The 17,699-nt window shown below is 41.9% G+C and overlaps 1 protein-coding gene across 3 annotated transcripts in view; it reads left to right on the top strand.

The window, feature by feature from the left end:
• LOC119480555 (disco-interacting protein 2 homolog C-like) overlaps positions 1-17,699 on the top strand; it is a 59,193-nt gene that overhangs the window by 14,252 nt on the left and 27,242 nt on the right. The window contains exons 2-15 of one of the 3 annotated variants that reach the window (XM_037756934.1): positions 1,414-1,485; positions 2,006-2,110; positions 3,530-3,655; positions 6,796-7,071; positions 7,220-7,342; positions 8,492-8,638; positions 9,434-9,553; positions 11,774-11,971; positions 12,748-12,839; positions 14,002-14,112; positions 15,478-15,601; positions 16,846-16,955; positions 17,292-17,394; positions 17,486-17,550. In XM_037756934.1, the coding sequence (XP_037612862.1) occupies positions 1,414-1,485; positions 2,006-2,110; positions 3,530-3,655; positions 6,796-7,071; positions 7,220-7,342; positions 8,492-8,638; positions 9,434-9,553; positions 11,774-11,971; positions 12,748-12,839; positions 14,002-14,112; positions 15,478-15,601; positions 16,846-16,955; positions 17,292-17,394; positions 17,486-17,550 (1,772 nt within the window). Of the gene's footprint in view, positions 1-1,413; positions 1,486-2,005; positions 2,111-3,529; positions 3,656-6,774; positions 7,072-7,219; positions 7,343-8,491; positions 8,639-9,433; positions 9,554-11,773; positions 11,972-12,747; positions 12,840-14,001; positions 14,113-15,477; positions 15,602-16,845; positions 16,956-17,291; positions 17,395-17,485; positions 17,551-17,699 lie in introns of all 3 variants that reach the window. The other 2 variants (XM_037756933.1, XM_037756935.1) reach the window with 2 other exon arrangements.

Here is a 17,699-nt window from a genome sequence, read left to right as displayed (position 1 = left end):
TTTATGCATAATTTTGCTTGTCATCCCTTAATGACAATTTTATCGAGTCATTTATTTATTTATTCAATTATTTCGATTTTGGCAGGTTCCGTCCTCCATAAAGATCTTCGTCTCTCTAAGAAATGCCTCTTTTTGCGAACTGGATGTTGAGTATTGCAGCAGCCAGCAGTAACTTACTGTAGTCAATATTTATTTGCAGCCATAATTTGTTTGTATGTATAGATGCACATCTGCAACTGTGCCCTAGAGCCATGCACCCCCCCCCCCCCAAATAAAACAATCTCTGTGCAAACAGCTGAGTTCATCTTTTGGCAAATGGAGTCACCACTCAGGTGTGATAATTTCACTGCTTCAAATAAAGCGGAACACGAGCAGCAACAAATAAAAACTGGTGATCTGAAGATTGTTGAAGAAAAGATGATGGATGTTGGAGAAAAGTGAGCGTCTCTCTTGCCCTGTAGGCTGATTTATAACAGAAAAATTGAGAACTTTGAGGATCTTTGAGAATGTCGGTTTGCCACGAGGAAAAACCCGCACGTACTCCGAAATGTACTTTGTTAACATAACTAGAAAACTAGAAGTGCACCCGGAGAGCGCAGACCTCCACCAAAGCAGATTTCATGTATGGCGGAGCAGCGTGGCGGAGCAGCGTGGCGGAGCAGCGTCGCGGAGCAGCGTCGCGGAGCAGCGTCGCGGAGCAGCGTCGCGGAGCAGCGTCGCGGAGCAGCGTCGCGGAGCAGCGTCGCGGAGCAGCGTAAAATCACTTCAGTGGAAGTGGTCAGAAACAAAATAAAACTCACCTAAAGCGTCGTCGTCACTCTTTGAAACAGTCACCAAGTGTGCCTTGGTCGAAGTAATCTGTAATGTCACTGTGTTTGATGAGGAAAGTTGACAGAAGGAGAGAGGCTGGGTAGGGTAAAAAAATTCCCGAAGCCGGATCATGATCCGGATCGCCACCAAAATCTAATGGATCGTTCATTGTGCCAAACCCCACCCCTCCAAAAGATGTCATTGGCGGAGGTAATGACTGTCTTTGAGAGGTGCTGGTAGAAGTTCTTGAACTGAACAATCCACGTTATTCTTTTTTTCTTTCAATCTTCATTTCCATCATTATTCATCACATCGTTCATTTTATGTTGTTTTATTTATGTTTCTCATATTTATATCTTTAATTAACAGTCTAGACAGAGACTTTTAAAGAGTGGGAGAGACAGACGAGGCTGCTAGATTCAAACTGAGGGTCATGGTTGCTTATACAGTTCGGTCGGTGTCTGTCCAACGAGCCACCAGCACTGCCCTCCAAGTAGCAAACCATAAAAGATGTTTTATTACTCAACTTCATGAGTAGATAAAGAGAAAGCAGCCGTCACTGTCTCCCTCACTCTCTATCTATCTATCCCTTTCTGTTTGCAGGGGACATCACTCAGAAGGGTTATGAGAAGAAGAGGTCCAAACTGATCAGGGCATATGTTCCACATGCTGGAGGTAATTTAGCGACCTCTGACCTCCCCCTCCAACACACAGAGTAAAGTATTCCCACATCAGCACTAGGGTATCGATCTGGTATCATGACTAGTACAGCACAGTTGCGATGATACTCTGCTCTATCGATTCAGTCCTGAGCCGCCGCCATTAGTGAATGAGGGTTAAGACTCCCCAGAGCTCAGCGTGGCCCGTTCATCACAGGGATGTAGCTGTGGTTGTTATATAGAGAGCAACACTATCACACCACTACCACATTATTATTATTATCATGATTTTATTATTATTATTTTTTAAATTATTTTGTTTTATGATGTCAGAAAAATATAATTTTTCTGCCGATTCAAATCATCTCCATGTTTGTTTTTCCTTTTTTTTGCACTGTATTTATTGCTTCTGTGAACCGCGCACGTGCATATCTGTGTGAGTCTGTTTATATATATATATATATGTGTGTGTGTGTGTGTGTGTGTGTGTGTGTGTGTGTGTGTCTGTCTGCCTGCTTGCCTGCTTGCCTCTGTAGGTATGGAGGGGCCCATGTCTCATCGGGCCCAAATCGGCCCTCCCTCTGCAGCCCGTTTCCACCGGCGGCGAACATCCGGCACCAGAGACGAACGCTACCGATCAGGTACAGAAAAGTTCACCTGCACGACGACCACAGGCAGCAAAAATATGACTATGTAGATGTGTTATTGATGCTAGCTATCCAATCCAAGTCTACTTAATTAACCACAAAATAATAACATGTTTTCCCGTTACTTACATTTCTTAATCAAAGGTATAACTACTGCTGCTATTATTATTATTTTATCATTTTTATTTATTTATTTTTAAACTTTATTATTATTATTGTTGTTTTTTTTGGTGTTTTTTTTACTTTATTATTATTATTATTATTATTATTATTATTATTATTAATATTAGTATTTATTTAGTTTAAAGTTTAGTTTAGTTTAGTTTTTATTTTTTTTATGATGTTGGGGTCATGGGATGGGAGTGATATACAGTAGTTATTATTAAGTTGTTTGATATTATCTTTTTCTTTCTTTTCTGAGAAGTAACTACTGTACACAATTCAACAAATATAGTAAAACAAAATAATATATAATAAATATATATAATTTTGTTCCTGTTACTTAAATTTCTTAATCAACTACTGATATTATTATTATTATTATTATTACATATTTTTTAGTTTTCTTTATTTTATATATATATATATATAATTTTTTTTATTTAAAACTACTACTGTTTTAACTATTATTATATAAATTTTTATTATTTTGTATTAATTTTTATCTATGAATTATTTTTTCTTTTAGATGTTGGGATCATGGGTTGGGATGGATCTACTGTAGCTATTATAAAGTGGTTTGATACTTTCTTTATCAAACACTTTAATATTAATTAATATTATTTTCTGAGAAGCAACTACTGTAAGGAATAACGAGTAAAAAAAATAATAAAAAAATCTATACAGTATATATTCTTTCCTGTTAATTAAATGTTTTAATCAAAGGTATTACTACTACTACTGTTGTTATTATTATTTATTTATTTATTTTTTATTTTTTTAAATTACAAGATTAATTTACGAGAAAAAAAAACTTGGATATTCTCTGATAATTAAATGACACATTTACGAAAAGAAAAAACAACTCACAAATTTGCGGTAAATTTATTGTAAATTTACAACTTTAATCTCAGAAATTCTGAGTTTTTTCTCTGAATATTAACCCCCCTTCCTCCTGCTCCATCATTATTATTTTTTACCTACAATGGCCCTAATATGCTGTCATAATTTATAGTTACTCTGACTGATATTTACCAGTGTTATTGATTGCCACTCAGGTAGCTACAACATGTGACGGTACATAATCTGATATTTGGCTTCTACCTTTGAGGTTTAAATCCAGTCTGCTTGATTCAAAGATACAAACAAACATATCCAGTGAAACAGTGAACTCATCCAGAGAGGCTTCCTCCTCTGTGTTTAGTGTGAATGAATGAATGAATGAATTAATTAATGTCTCTCTTTCTCTGTCAGACGTTCACACCGAGGCGGTGCAGGCCGTGCTGGCGCGACACGTGGAGAGGAAGGTGGCGGTGCCGATGCCTTCCAAGAGACGCTCGCTGGTGGTGCAGACCTCCATGGATGCTTACACGCCTCCAGGTGACGAGACACATACAGCTACACACACCTGCACACATGGGTGGATTATGAGACAACGGGCCCCCGGGGACAGACATCCAAAAGGCCCCCCCGTGGTTGTTTTGTCTCTTTGTGGTCATGTTGTGTCTCTTCGAGGTTAATTTATGTCTTTTTGTTGTCATTTTGTGTCTTTTTTGGTCATTTTGTGTCTCTTAATCATCATTTGTGTCTATTTGTGGACATTTTGTATTCGTTTTGTGTCTTTTTTGGACGTTTTGTGTCTCTTTGTAGCATATTGTGTCCCTTTATGGTCATATTGTATCTCTTTGAGGTCAATTTGTGTCTCTTTGTAGTCGTTTTGTGTATTTTTTGTGTCTCTTTGAGGTCATTTTGTGTCTCTTTGTAGTCATTTTGTGATTCTCTACGGCCTTTTTTTGTTTCTTTGTGGTCATTCTGCATCTTTTTTGGTCATTTTGTGTCTCTTTGTGGTCATATTGTGTCTCTTTGAGGTAATTTTGTCTCTCTTTATAGTTGTTTTGTGTCTCTTTGTAGTCATTTTTTGTTTCTTTGTGGTCATTTTGCGGCTTTTTTTTATCTTTTTTAGTCATTTTGGGTCATTTCACATTTCTTCGTGGCCTTTTTGTGTCTTTTTTGGTAGTTTTGTGTCTCTTTGTGGACATTTTGAGTCTCTTTGTGGACATTTTGTGTTTCTTTTAGGTCATTTTGTGTCTCTTTGTAGTTGTTTTGTGTCTCTGTGGACATTTTGTGTCTCTTTGCAGTCGTTTTTTGTCTCTTTGTGGTCATTTTGTATCTCTTCGTGGTTGGTACGTGTCTCTTCGAGTGACATTTTGCTGGTGAAGGCCAGGGGGGCCCCTGTGCCTGTGCCCGGTAGGCCCCGTTCAGTAATCCATCCATGCCTGCACACACTACAGAAATATAACCATCTTCTGATGTCAGTTAATGGAGAAGTAAATTACATGTTTGGAGAAAAAGATGATTTTAATATGACCTACTGTTGAGTACATTTTTTGGAGTCAGTCCAACAATAGTATTACTTTAAATTCTCAGACGAGCACCTTCAACAGCAGCCGAGAGTTTGATCATTTTACATTTTTGACTTTTACATTTAATAGATGTTGGTTGTGTCAGCTGAACTGGGCTGCACTAAGCCTAAAATGTGACCCAGGGAGGCTCCCTGTGCCCAGACAGGACTATGTTCTTCACAGGAACACACTCATCTCACCAAAATAAACTGCAAACATGCACATTGTCTAAAAGCATGCAGACAGACTTACAGTAAAACAAACCACAGACAGCCGTAATGTCAGCCGCTGTGTTGGTGCACTGTGTCACCACGAGGAGGTGACCTTTACCTCAGATATGAGCTCATTGGATTGAACATAATCAGAGTTGATGTCACAATTTGGGTGTTGATTGAATTCTAATGAAGGAAATGTAATAACGTTCCTCACCGCTAATTTGCTTTTTAACCTTTTGAGAAAGAATCTTAAAGTGAACCTGACGTCTCCACAAAGGCTCTCATGACTAACGTACCTGAATGATTTTACAACAATCAGACAACACTAACTGTTCGAAAGTCAAGTAAATCTGCCTGTTATGTTACTTAAATGTAAGATTTCTGATCACATGGATGTCTGCTGTGCCGGCTCCTCTGTGTTCAGATGATTAACTCTCATTTAAAGAAGTCAATTCACTCTCTGTGGTTCTTTTTCTTTTTTTTTTTAAATGCAGCTTGAAGCCAATTTGAACTAAATTGTTTCTTGTGGCTTTTCTACGTTACAGTAAACTGACTAATTATTGACATTTTGATAGCTGGTAGTCCGCTCTGCTGCTCAGAGATGATAAAACCTAAGTGGTGAATCACGGTCTGCTGCTTTGCTTTGAACTATTGTTTCTTTGAATTTAGACAATTAACTTTAAATTTCAGATCTGTTTATCATTAAGAGGCTCACATGTGGAAGCTACAGTCAGCTGAGGGGTTTTAAACGGGGCCTACTGACCCTATAAAGCTCTACATTTACTTACTCTATGTGGCCATAAGTATGTGGACAGCCAAACATTACATTTATTCACCTTATTCTTTGCCTGAAGTAGGGTGCTTCGTCGTTGCGTCATGTTGTGTTCTCGCTTCCGTTTTCGAGTGGATGTGCCATTATTTTGCGATATTATTATGTGATCAGTTTAACCCAGGGGTCAGCAACCTTTACTATCAAAAGAGCCTTTTTAAGCAAAAAACAAACCAAAAAAAAATCTGTCTGGAGCCGCAAAACATTTGATCATTGTGATGAAGGTAACACAGTTTATAGTCTAAGTATATAGTATATAAGTATAATGCAGTGAGGGCCAAAGAGCAAATGTACTACGAGTATTAGGGCCACATTGAGGGAAAAACATCTGAGATTTACACAATAAAGTCAGAATATTTTGAGAAAGAAAATTGTAATATTACGAGAATAAAGTCATAACTTTAAGAGAACAAAAGTCGTAATATTATGAGGATAAAGTCAAAACTTTATGAGAAAAAAAAGCTGTAATATGAGAATAAAATCATAACTTTATGAGAAAAGATTTGTAATATAACCAGAATAAGGTCAAAACTTTATGAGAAAAAGTCGTAATATTACGAGAATAAAGTCAAAACTTTACGAGAAAAAAAGTCGGAATATTATGAGAATAAAGTCATAACTTTACAAGAAAAAAGGAAAATAACACATAAAATTACTACTTTATAATATTAAGTGTTTATTCTCATAATATTAAGACTTAGTTCTCATAAACCTATGACTTTATTCTCGTAATATTATGACTTTATTCTCGAAATCTTAAATAAATTTTTTTTTCCTCAATGTGGACCTAACCCTCCGTCGTACCGTCGTACCATAGTCCTACAACAATGATAAATAAAAATGAAAATGTTAACAAAAAACAGTTATTCATTTCCATTTTTATCCTTCCAAAGCCTGTTGAGATAAACACGCTGCTGCAGGGATTTGATCCCATCCAGACACAAGAGCATCAGGTTGTGTTAACGTAGATTTAATAGTTCTTGCTGATGTTGTGTTGATGTTGTGTTGATGTTGTGCAAAGGTTTTCTGTTAACAAATCCCGCCTCTCACTAGGCCTGTCGCCCCTGTGCTCAGACTCGTCGTCGGGCTCAGAGGAGGAGGCGGGGCCAGGTGACGACATGTCGGGCATGGAGCACTGGATGAGCCGCCCGTCCCATCTCGGCCCCGCCCACCTGGGCTCCACCTCCTCCTCGTCCTCGTCCACGCAGAGCGGAGGCAGCGGCAACGCCGGGCGGCTGGCCGACTCACTGGCGCACACGCACATCTCGCACCTGACGCACACGCACCTGGGGCACACGCACCTGGGCCAGCTGCACCACCAGCAGAGCCACCTGTCACAGTCGCACCACGGTAAGACTTCACTGCCTCAGTGTGTGTTTTCTATGGTTACGTTTGGATCTTTTTGCTTAAAGAATTGCTTGTTAAAGTTAAACAGACAATACAAATAGTGACTAGTTGGTGCATAATAACACACCTGTCCTGTGTGTGTTACGTTCAGGTATCGGCCACCTGTCTCTGAAGAGGAAGGGCGCTCTGAGTGTCGCAGAGAACGGAGGATCTCTGCGACGATCCTGTGAGTTTGGATCCGACATGCTGTGGCCACCGCCGCTGGAGTCAGACGGTAAGATGTCCAACACACCAATACTGTACTTACCTTAAGTGTTTTAATATCAGCTACAGTAAAATATATAAATACAACCTGAGTCAAATATTCACAGGAAAACAGGCCCACACCTTTATAAATATAAATAATAAATAAATAATAAATAAATTAGATTTATTAGAGAAATGTTTTGATTGAACAGAGATCTGATAACTGACACTCTACACTCTGTTTGCTATTGATTCTAGGACATTAAACGTCATTAACAAGCTTCTTGTAATAAAATGATTTGCTTTATTTGTATCATTAAATAAGCTTTTATTCAAGGCAATCCAAAATGCTTTAAAAAGGACCTATTATACTCATTTTCAGGTGCATTCTTGTATTTTGTGTTTCTACTAGAACATGTTTACATGATTTAATGTTCAAAAAAACGCTTTATTATATTCCCTCATACCGGCTGTGCTGCAGCAGCTCTTTTCACCGACTCCGCTCCAGCTCTGCTCTAACTAGCTTTGTTTGAGGGCGTGCCGAACAAGCCGCTAGCCAGGTATTACGCAAATGTGTTACTTGGTGACATCACCATGTTATGGAAGAAAAGGCGGGGTTTAAAACAAGGTGTTTCAGGAAGTTCAGGAGCAGTGTTTCTGTGGGGGAGTAACTCCATTTAGAGTGGACTTTGTAGCTTTGCAGACTTTTTACATGCACAAATGCAAAATAGGTCCCCTTTAAATAACACATACAAAATAAATAAAATAGAAACTAGAGGAACTGTGCAACTAAAGACCTTTGACTCCTTGATAAGTTTGCTATAACATCAGATCCAGTGCCATAATTGCGCTTGATTTGAATATATATTCGTAACTTTGGTTTTAACAATATATCTTTCAACCATTCTTCTTCAAATCTAGCAAGTTCTTCTAATTGTTTTTATGCTGCATGATAAATTATAACTATAAATTTATTGCAAACTCAAAAATAGCCTGAAGTTGTGCAGCCCGTGGAGCATCATGTGAAGCAGGTATTGTATTGAATGGATTGACTCCGGGGATGTGACCCACATTAACACGGGAACATCTCAACGTGTTTTAATTGTCTCTTGACAAACAGCACGGTGATAAATAAGAGCAGTGAGTCACCGCTTCCCTCTCTGCTTTCTCCCTCCAGAGAACCACTCGGCCCCCCCGGACGTGACGGGCTACTCGTCGGACTCGTCCCACTCCCGACCCGAGCGGCACCACATGGCCAACATGGGAACCATCGCCAGGAACACGCAGAAGTACGGCAACGCAGAGCGCATGGAGACGGGCGACGGTAAGAGTCACCGCCGCACCTTTTAGCCCGCTGAATAGAGATACCCAAGTAAAAATAGGAATTGGACCACCGCCTTAGAGAACCGACCAATTACATCTGCTCATGTCACTCCCCTGGATGAACAGATTTAGATTTTTACCCTTTTTTTTTTTTAAGGAAAGCTGACTGAGCATCTCTGCTCTTTTTCAACGTGCTTCACAATCATGCAGTCACAGTTAGAGAAGTGAGCGCTGTACAGAGCGACCACAGTCTGAGGTCCACTTAGAGCCGCTATAATAATAACAATGAATTTAATTTATATAGCACACTTTAAAATACAGCGAAATCTCAACTTCACAACGTTGAGACAATTTACATAAGAAACGTGCGATTAAAAGCGTCAAAATAGGACAAATAAAATTATAGACAGATTACTTCCTGACGTCAGTTAAAAGCATGAGTTTGTTTTTTTGTCCAGTGCTTTAAGAGCTGGTTTAAAGGCTTAAGCCTGGTTTAGCTTACTGCTAAATACATCGCTTTAACCGTTTCATACTACATACTACTGAGGAACGCAGTATGTAGTATGCAGTACATACTGTGTTGGTCAGTAGTATGTAGTAGGCGGTTTGGAATACAGCCATTACCCCTACCTCGTGGGGATTAGATTCAATTAGATTAGATTTATTTATCCAGAGGGAAATTGTTGTGCAGCAGTTGTAGGATACAAAGTAGTAAAGAGTGCAAAATAAAACAAAATATAAACAAGATTATCAATGCGGTGCAAAAACCAAATGTATGTGTCTGGGGTTTTTACAGGTGTTCCAGTCAGCAGTCGCGTGTCGGCTAAAATCCAGCAGCTCGTGAACACGCTGAAGCAGCCTCGCAGACCTCCGCTACGGGAGTTCTTTGTCGATGACTTCGATGAACTTCTGGAGGGTTAGAGACCTTTTTTTTCAATGGAGTCTGTGACAGTGGTGGAATGTAACTACATTACTACTAAGTACATTTTCTTAAGTACAATACACATTTGAGGTAGTTGTACTGTACTCTTTTATTTGCATGCCACTTTCTACTTCTAATCCACTACATTTATCTGACGGCTTTAGTTGCTTTTCAGCTTCTTGCACCCAAAATATACAAAGAAATATGATGTTTTTGTTATTTTGGTATAAAAAGACTCCAATAACAAAGACAGAAAGAGAAATACTGTTTGTAGGCTTTGATAACTGTGGATAAAAGTTCACAGAATGTTCTCATGTGTTAAACGTACAGTCGCATATAAAGAATGACTTTCATCTAAATAGTCATATGGAAGTGATAACAGGGACCAGATGAGGATCCGCCTGGTTCATATAGAACACAAAGTTCCTCACCAAGTATTTAGAAATGCGTATTTTAGGAATCCTGATCCCAGAGCTGTCTGCAGATCATTACGTCTGTCTGCTGGTTGCTTGGCTCTCACCATCTGGCTGCATCTTTGTCTTTAATTGTCTTCTTTAGACTTCTTTTAGAGGTTAGAGCTGTCTAGCTGAAAAAGGTTTTACTGGTGTATTTTGGATACATATTACAGTGTGTTGTAGATAATTGTGTTGTGGAGTAATACATCAGACCGGCATTACGTCATCCAGAGAAGGCTCTCATGACCACGCCCTCTTTTGGGGGGGAAACAATCCCGTGTCCCTCTTAGACGGTAACAGAGGAAACATGTCTCCAAACTTCTACGTTAAACAAACCGCTAACAGTAATAACGCTATGCTGAAGAGTTGCTGTGTAGTTGGTTGCACCAACAATAAATCCAAAAATCTCTGATCTGTTCCCCTGACGTGTCCTAAAAATATATATAATAGAGGGGCGTCATGGCTCCAAGCTATAGACCAGACCATCATGGTTTCATGGCTCCAAGCTATAGACCAGACCAGCATGGTGTCATGGCTCCAAGCTATAGACCAGACCAGCATGGTTTCATGGCTCCAAGCTATAGACCAGACCAGCATGGTCTCATGGCTCCAAGCTATAGACCAGACCAGAATGGTTTCATGGCTCCAAGCTATAGACCAGACCAGCATGGCTTTATGGCTCCAAGCTATAGACCAGACCAGCATGGCTTTATGGCTCCAAGCTATAGACCAGACCAGCATGGCTTCATGGCTCCAAGTTATAGACCAGACCAACAGGGTCTTTATGGCTCCAAGCTATAGACCAGACCAGCATGGTCTTCATGGCTCCAAGCTATAGACCAGACCAGCATGGCTTTATTGCTCCAAGCTATAGACCAGACCAGCATGGCTTTATTGCTCCAAGTTATAGACCAGACCAGCATGGCTTTATTGCTCCAAGCTATAGACCAGACCAGCATGGCTTTATGGCTCCAAGCTATAGACCAGACCAGCATGGCTTTATTGCTCCAAGCTATAGACCAGACCAGCATGGTCTTCATGGCTCCAAGCTATAGACCAGACCAGCATGGCTTTATTGCTCCAAGCTATAGACCAGACCAGCATGGCTTTATGGCTCCAAGCTATAGACCAGACCAGCATGGCTTTATGGCTCCAAGCTATAGACCAGACCAACAGGGTCTTTATGGCTCCAAGCTATAGACCAGACCAGCATGGTCTTCATGGCTCCAAGCTATAGACCAGACCAGCATGGTCTTCATGGCTCCAAGCTATAGACCAGACCATCATGGCTTTATGGCTCCAAGCTATAGACCAGACCATCATGGCTTCATGGCTCCAAGCTATACCTTCATTTATTAAAGTATCTCCCCACGCTCAGGTTCAGGCAAGATCGCAGAATAATTATTAGACATGTATATAAAACAAACTGTTGTACAACAAGAGATGAATGCGTACAAACTTGTCAATATAACAATCCCAACATACGTTAAATTACATTGAAGTCTCTGAGATCTTTGGGTTTCTTTCCCCCAAAAGGGGGCGTGGCCTTGACTTTTTGTGAAGTACCCGTATGTGCCGGTCTGATGTATTGGTGAGGGTTGATGTCTGCCGCCTCGTCACTAAATATCAAAGAGAATCACACATTTTTACACCTGCGTTAGTAACACGTTCACGTTATTAATCATCAGTGTGATCACAGCTTCTTCTGGCGTTTTCTTGTTTGTGAGCTGATGACATCATCTTGTCTCCTCACCTCCAGTCCAGCAGGCGGACCCGAACCAGCCGCGTCCGGAGGGGGCGGAGATGATGCCGGTGCGTGGCGAGGCGCTGGGCGTGGTCACCAACTGGCCCCCGTCCCTGGAGGCAGCACTCCAACGCTGGGGGACCATCTCCCCTAAAGCGCCCTGCCTCACCAGCCTGGACACGGCGGGGAAGCCCCTCTACGTCCTCACATACGGTAACCACAGCACACATTGAATGTGTTGAAATAGAAGTACGTGCAGTACAGTATGTGTTGTACATAATAGGGTTGGACTTCAACTTTCAGTTTGCAAACGGTATCTTTATCCAAGCGCTTGAGTGGGACTGCGTAGACGGCCGCTCCGGTCAAGCACCGAACGATTCGGTGAATGAATCTTTTTAATGGACGGATTCTAGTGATTCATTTTGCCCATCTCTACAGGGAATTATTGAACCCTTTTTTGTGTAACATTATTTCATTTTTCTGTCCACCAAGTGAGCATTAAACACTTACTTTTAAGTGCAATAAAATATAACAAAATAAAACTGATTCTGTAAACGTCAATAATGACCTCTCCTCCTGACTGATGAAGACTCTGAAACGTCATCAGTATCGACTGAATGTCCTCAAAATAGAAGTACACAAAATAGAAGAACACACACTCATATACTGTGAACTCAGTCTCTCTCGCTCTCCTTCCCTCATTCCCTCTCTCCCTCTCTCTCTCCTTTCCTCCCTCTCTCCTTCTCTCCCTCCCTCTCTCCTCCTCTCTCTCCTTCTCTACCTCCTTCCCCCCTTACCTCCCGATCTCTCTCTCTCTCCCTCCCTCTCCTCTCCCTCCTTCCCTCCCTCCATCCCTCTCTCCCTTCTTCCCTCTTTCACTCTCTCTCTCCCTCCTTCTCTCCTTTCCCTCCTCTCTCTCTCCCTCCCCCCTCCCTCCCTCCCTCCCCCCCTCCCTCCCTCCCTCCTATCCTGTGTCCTGCTCCCTACAGGAAAGCTGTGGTCTCGCAGCATCAAGCTTGCCTACAACATCCTCCACAAACTGGGCAGCAAGCAGGAGCCCATGGTGCGACCGGGTGATCGGGTGAGTCACGCTTCTCCTCCTCTTCCTCCTCTTCCTCCTCCTCCTCCTCCTCCTCTACCTCACACACCGTTCCTCAGCAGCAGCAGTGTTAGTCTGTCTGTCCAATATGGTTCATTTATAAAACATGTTGTTAGTTGTCAAAATGATGTACAATGCCCTAACAAATCCGTGCTTTTGTTTTGAAATCTGTAATCACATTTTATTTAAAGAAATAGTTTTGCATTTTGTAAAAATGCATATTCATGTTTCATTCATGCTGAGAGTTAGATGAGAAGATTGACACCACAATCTGAAGCGACAGCCTGCAGTCCGTTAGCCTAGCTTAGCATAAAGACTGGAAACGGGGGGAAGCAGCTAGCCTGGCTCTGTCCAACGTTAACAAAATTTGCCTACTTGCATCTCTAAAGCTCATTAACACCTTATATCTCGTCTTGCATCCCCCATGCGGGGGTTTATTTTACAACAATGACCCGCTAGCTGTACATTATCCCGTTTGCTACACGGTTACTTATTTAAGAAATCAATAATTTGACACAAAAACGGTCCGACATCAGAACTGCGCCCATAGCAACGGTCTGTTATACATAGCAACGGTCTGTTATACATTAGCAACGGTCTGTTATACATAGCAACGGTCTGCTATACATAGCAACGGTCTGTTATACATTAGCAACGGTCTGTTATACATAGCAACGGTCTGTTATACATAGCAACGGTCTGTTATACATAGCAACGGTCTGTTATACATTAGCAACGGTCTGTTATACATAGCAACGGTCTGCTATACATAGCAACGGTCTGTTATACATAGCAACGGTCTGCTATACATAGCAACGGTCTGTTATACGTAGCAACGGTCTGTTATACATCGCAACGGTCTGTTACACATAGCAACGGTCTGTTACACATAGCAACGGTCTGTTACACATAGCAACGGTCTGTTATACATAGAAACGGTCTGTTATACATAGCAACGGTCTGTTATACATAGCAACGGTTTGTCATAAATTAGAATTGAGTATTCAACAAACATGAAATAAATGAAATGAACACAGATAAATAAACTCTTGGTTTACCTTCTTAGCTCTGAGCTGTGTTGAGGTTTTGAGACTGTCCCTCCCAGCACCTCTGACCCCGTCTTGTCTCCCCTCCGTCTCATCAGGTGGCGCTGGTGTATCCCAACAACGACCCCGTGGCCTTCATGGTGGCCTTCTACGGCTGTCTGCTGGCTGAGGTGGTCCCTGTTCCCATAGAGGTCCCCCTGAGTCGCAAGGTATTTTATGAAATCCACCTTGACAGAGTCACACCCTGTCACCAAACCAAACGCTCTGTAGCTGCTGCTCTCCCGTCTCTTTCCTTTAGTTTGAGGCTGCATCCACACTAATACGTTTTGGTTTTAAAACAGCGTTTTAAAGTGAAAGCGATCTCCATCCAGACCAGAGTTTTAGGACCATTTCAGAATTCATCTCCGTCCATACTGCTACGCCTGAAAACGCACAACTATTCACAAATAGTGGGCATGTGCGTGCCGGTAAACAGGAAGCAGCGCTGCACTTGAGCACAACAGCTGATTGCAGAGTCAACAAGGTCAGCGACGCTTGTAATATGTTGAAATTAACCGCTGGTGGTCGAGGCGTCGTTCGTTTTCTTCCGGAAAAGGTTCACATGATGACGAATCAGGGAAGGACACGTCATGACTGATTTAAGACCCAATCAAGAAGCGACTGTGGGCGTCTGCGTCATCGTTTTCAATTTAGTTTTAAAACTAAAACGACGTCAGCAGCCTTTTCAAACGTCTCCGTTTTAGGGGCTTGAAAACGCCGGAGTAATAAGGACGCTGGGCATAAACGTAGCAAAAGTTCTGTGTTTTAAAACATATTAGTGTGGATGTAGCCTTGAAACTGTACCACAGGATTAGTTTCTCTACGGGAGGTCAGGTGATTAGATTTCTTTACCGCCGCTGTGTAACGTTAATCCTCTCCGCCTCGACCTCGTCTGTTTTCCACCTCGTACCCGGGAGCTCCCGCCTCCTGCTGTGCTTCATATCCGTTGTGTCTGTGTGGACCTCTCAGTGTTTTCAGTCTCAGCTGTTTGATAGCAACAAGTATTTCTGAGGAAATAATCCTGTCTGAACAGCGAGCGGAGAAACATGTCAGAAACAAGTTTGACGAGCTAGAAACGAGCCCCCCCGCTGCCCTGCCGTCACACCGTCACCAGCGAGGTTACAACTGTTGATCTTCCCGCCGTCGCCTCCTGAGACCGACGTGTCTAAAGGATGGAAGTGTCTATTTGACATGTTTGTATGAGACGCGGCTGCTCGTCTCTGCAGCTCTGTCAGCGCTGGCCGCCTACTCTTCAACCCCCTTCCCCCCCCCATCCTGCATTTGTGCTGCAGGATTTTCCATAAAATTTGGAGTTTGAGCTGAGAAACGGTGCAGCAGCAGCAGTGCAGCAGCAGCAGTGCAGCGAGCATCACTTCTATCAGCCACGCCTGTGCTGTATGTGTGATGTTGGTGTTTAGTAGAATATGGCCAGTTATTTCTACATCTGCGTTTGTTTTTATTGTTTCATTTTCTGATGACAAAGTGAGCGTGACTGTCTGCTCCCCCCCCCCCACCCTCTCTTTATCGTCCAATAGGATGCCGGCAGTCAGCAGATTGGATTCCTGTTGGGCAGCTGTGGCGTTACCGTGGCGCTGACCAGTGACGCCTGCCATAAGGGACTGCCCAAGAGCGCAACAGGAGAGATCCCACAGTTCAAAGGTGAGAGGGGAACTCATCAATCATCGCTGGGTTGTAAAGATGCTTCTCTGTGGGGGGAGGGCTTGTCTGTCTCTCTGGGCACATCAGGAGAAAACTAGAAGTAGAAGAGAGACAGATTTTATTCAAAATGAATATAAGTCAGACTTTAAAATAAGTATAAAGTAGGGCTGTCAATAGATTCAAATATTTAATTATAATTAATCGCACAATTGACCGTAGTTAATCACGATTCATCGCAAATTAATCACACATTTTTTATCTTTTCAAAATGTACCTTAAAGGGAGATTTGTCAAATATTTAATACTCTTATCAACAAAACATTACAACTGCCAAAAGAGAGGGGTTGCTGGCAGTCCCTAACTTTGTGTTTTACAATTGGTTAGTCATGCGCGTATAGTGTCAGGTTGGCTGAGGCACTTTCTTTATTCTAATCAGGAGACCCATATTGATATTTGGCACTGCCCCTCTTTATCTTTACTAAGCCTTGTTACCAATGAAATGTCCCTGCTTCTGACGGAGGTCAAAAACAGTCCAATCCAATTCTGACTGGTACGATTAAAACCTGGAAAACTATGGTGAAGTTCACTGGAAGGAAGGCGACCTCATCAGCCTTGCACCCTATTATTCAAAATAAAGCCTTCTCCCCTGGAATGGGTAAAAACATATTTCAGTGCTGGCATGACCAAGGAATCAGGATTGTTGGTGAATTGTTTGAGGCTGGGAAGCTCTCATCATTTGAACAACTCAAAGCCAAATATGGCATACCTTCAAAACATGTTTATGGATTTCTGCAGGTTAGACACTTCATCAACAATCTAAATTCTCCTGAAACGAAGCCAATAGCTTCTGACATTGACTCATTTTTGTTACAGTTTCGCCGCAATAAACAATTTATATCTAATTTTTATGGAATATTACAATCCCTCAACACATTGAACATTGACAGAGTTAAAGGGGAATGGGAGAGGGACTTGGGGACTGAGTTTGGGGAGGTGGCATGGTCTGATGCTGTGAAGTCGATAGGGAATATCTTTCTGTGTAATAGGCTAACAGAGAGTCAGTACAGGATCCTCCACCGAGGTTTACTGTAGGTGTTTGCATGTTTATAAAAATGTGTGTTATTCTCTGTTGTAGTTCTTCCTTCTTTTGTCTCTCATTATTTTGAGTGAAACGTGAAACAACTTGGTCTCTTTATTGTGGTCTGTCTCTCTGTCTCTCTGTCTCCGTCTCTCTGTCCCTGCAGGTTGGCCCAAGCTGCTGTGGTATGTAACGGAGTCGAAGCACCTCTCCAAACCTCCCAGAGACTGGTTCCCTCACATCAAGGATGCAAACAACGACACGGCGTACATAGAGGTGAGATAACACACACACACACACACACACACACAGTGATAGAATCACTTCTCTATTGTCGACTGTTTTGTTCTGTTAATGGAGAACATTATCTGCAGGTTATTCTATAATGAAAGTAATGATAAGTTGCAGCCCTATTTGAACATTGTTCACAGTTGAGTTCCTTAAAGATGGTTTAGTTGATCTTAGTTAAGGCTAGTTTACCTTTATCTTAACTTTACACACCATTTTAAAATGAACCCAAATGTATTAGAAGAAGAAGAAGAAGAAGAAGAAGAAGAAGAGAGGAACCTGAAGGCGGATTTCTCTGATCCTGGTCTGTTGTTTCTCTCTCAGTATAAAACCTGTAAGGACGGCAGCGTGCTGGGAGTCACCGTGACGAGGATCGCTCTGCTCACCCACTGCCAGGCTCTCACCCAGTCCTGCAGCTACACCGAGGGTAGGCGCACACACACACACACACACACACACACACACAGTTCAGCCTCCAGCTCATCATTTAACCCTTTCTCTTCCCTCTCTGTCTGCAGCGGAGACCATAGTGAACGTCCTGGACTTTAAAAAGGATGTGGGCCTGTGGAACGGCATCCTAACGGTAAGCAATGAATCACAGTAAAGCACCACTTTAAATCTGGTGTTTACCAGAGACGTGCTCATTAGGTCCTTAGAAATATCAAGTGATTCAGCATGAAAAAGGCATAAAAAACGACTAAGAGGATGCAGCCCTACTAAAGACAGCTGGTC

The sequence above is a fragment of the Sebastes umbrosus genome, chromosome 21 (genome assembly GCF_015220745.1).
Source record: "Sebastes umbrosus isolate fSebUmb1 chromosome 21, fSebUmb1.pri, whole genome shotgun sequence".
Classification (NCBI taxonomy): domain Eukaryota; kingdom Metazoa; phylum Chordata; class Actinopteri; order Perciformes; family Sebastidae; genus Sebastes; species Sebastes umbrosus.
Note: the sequence above shows the minus strand (reverse complement) of the source record. Positions and strands in the feature narration are given on the sequence as shown.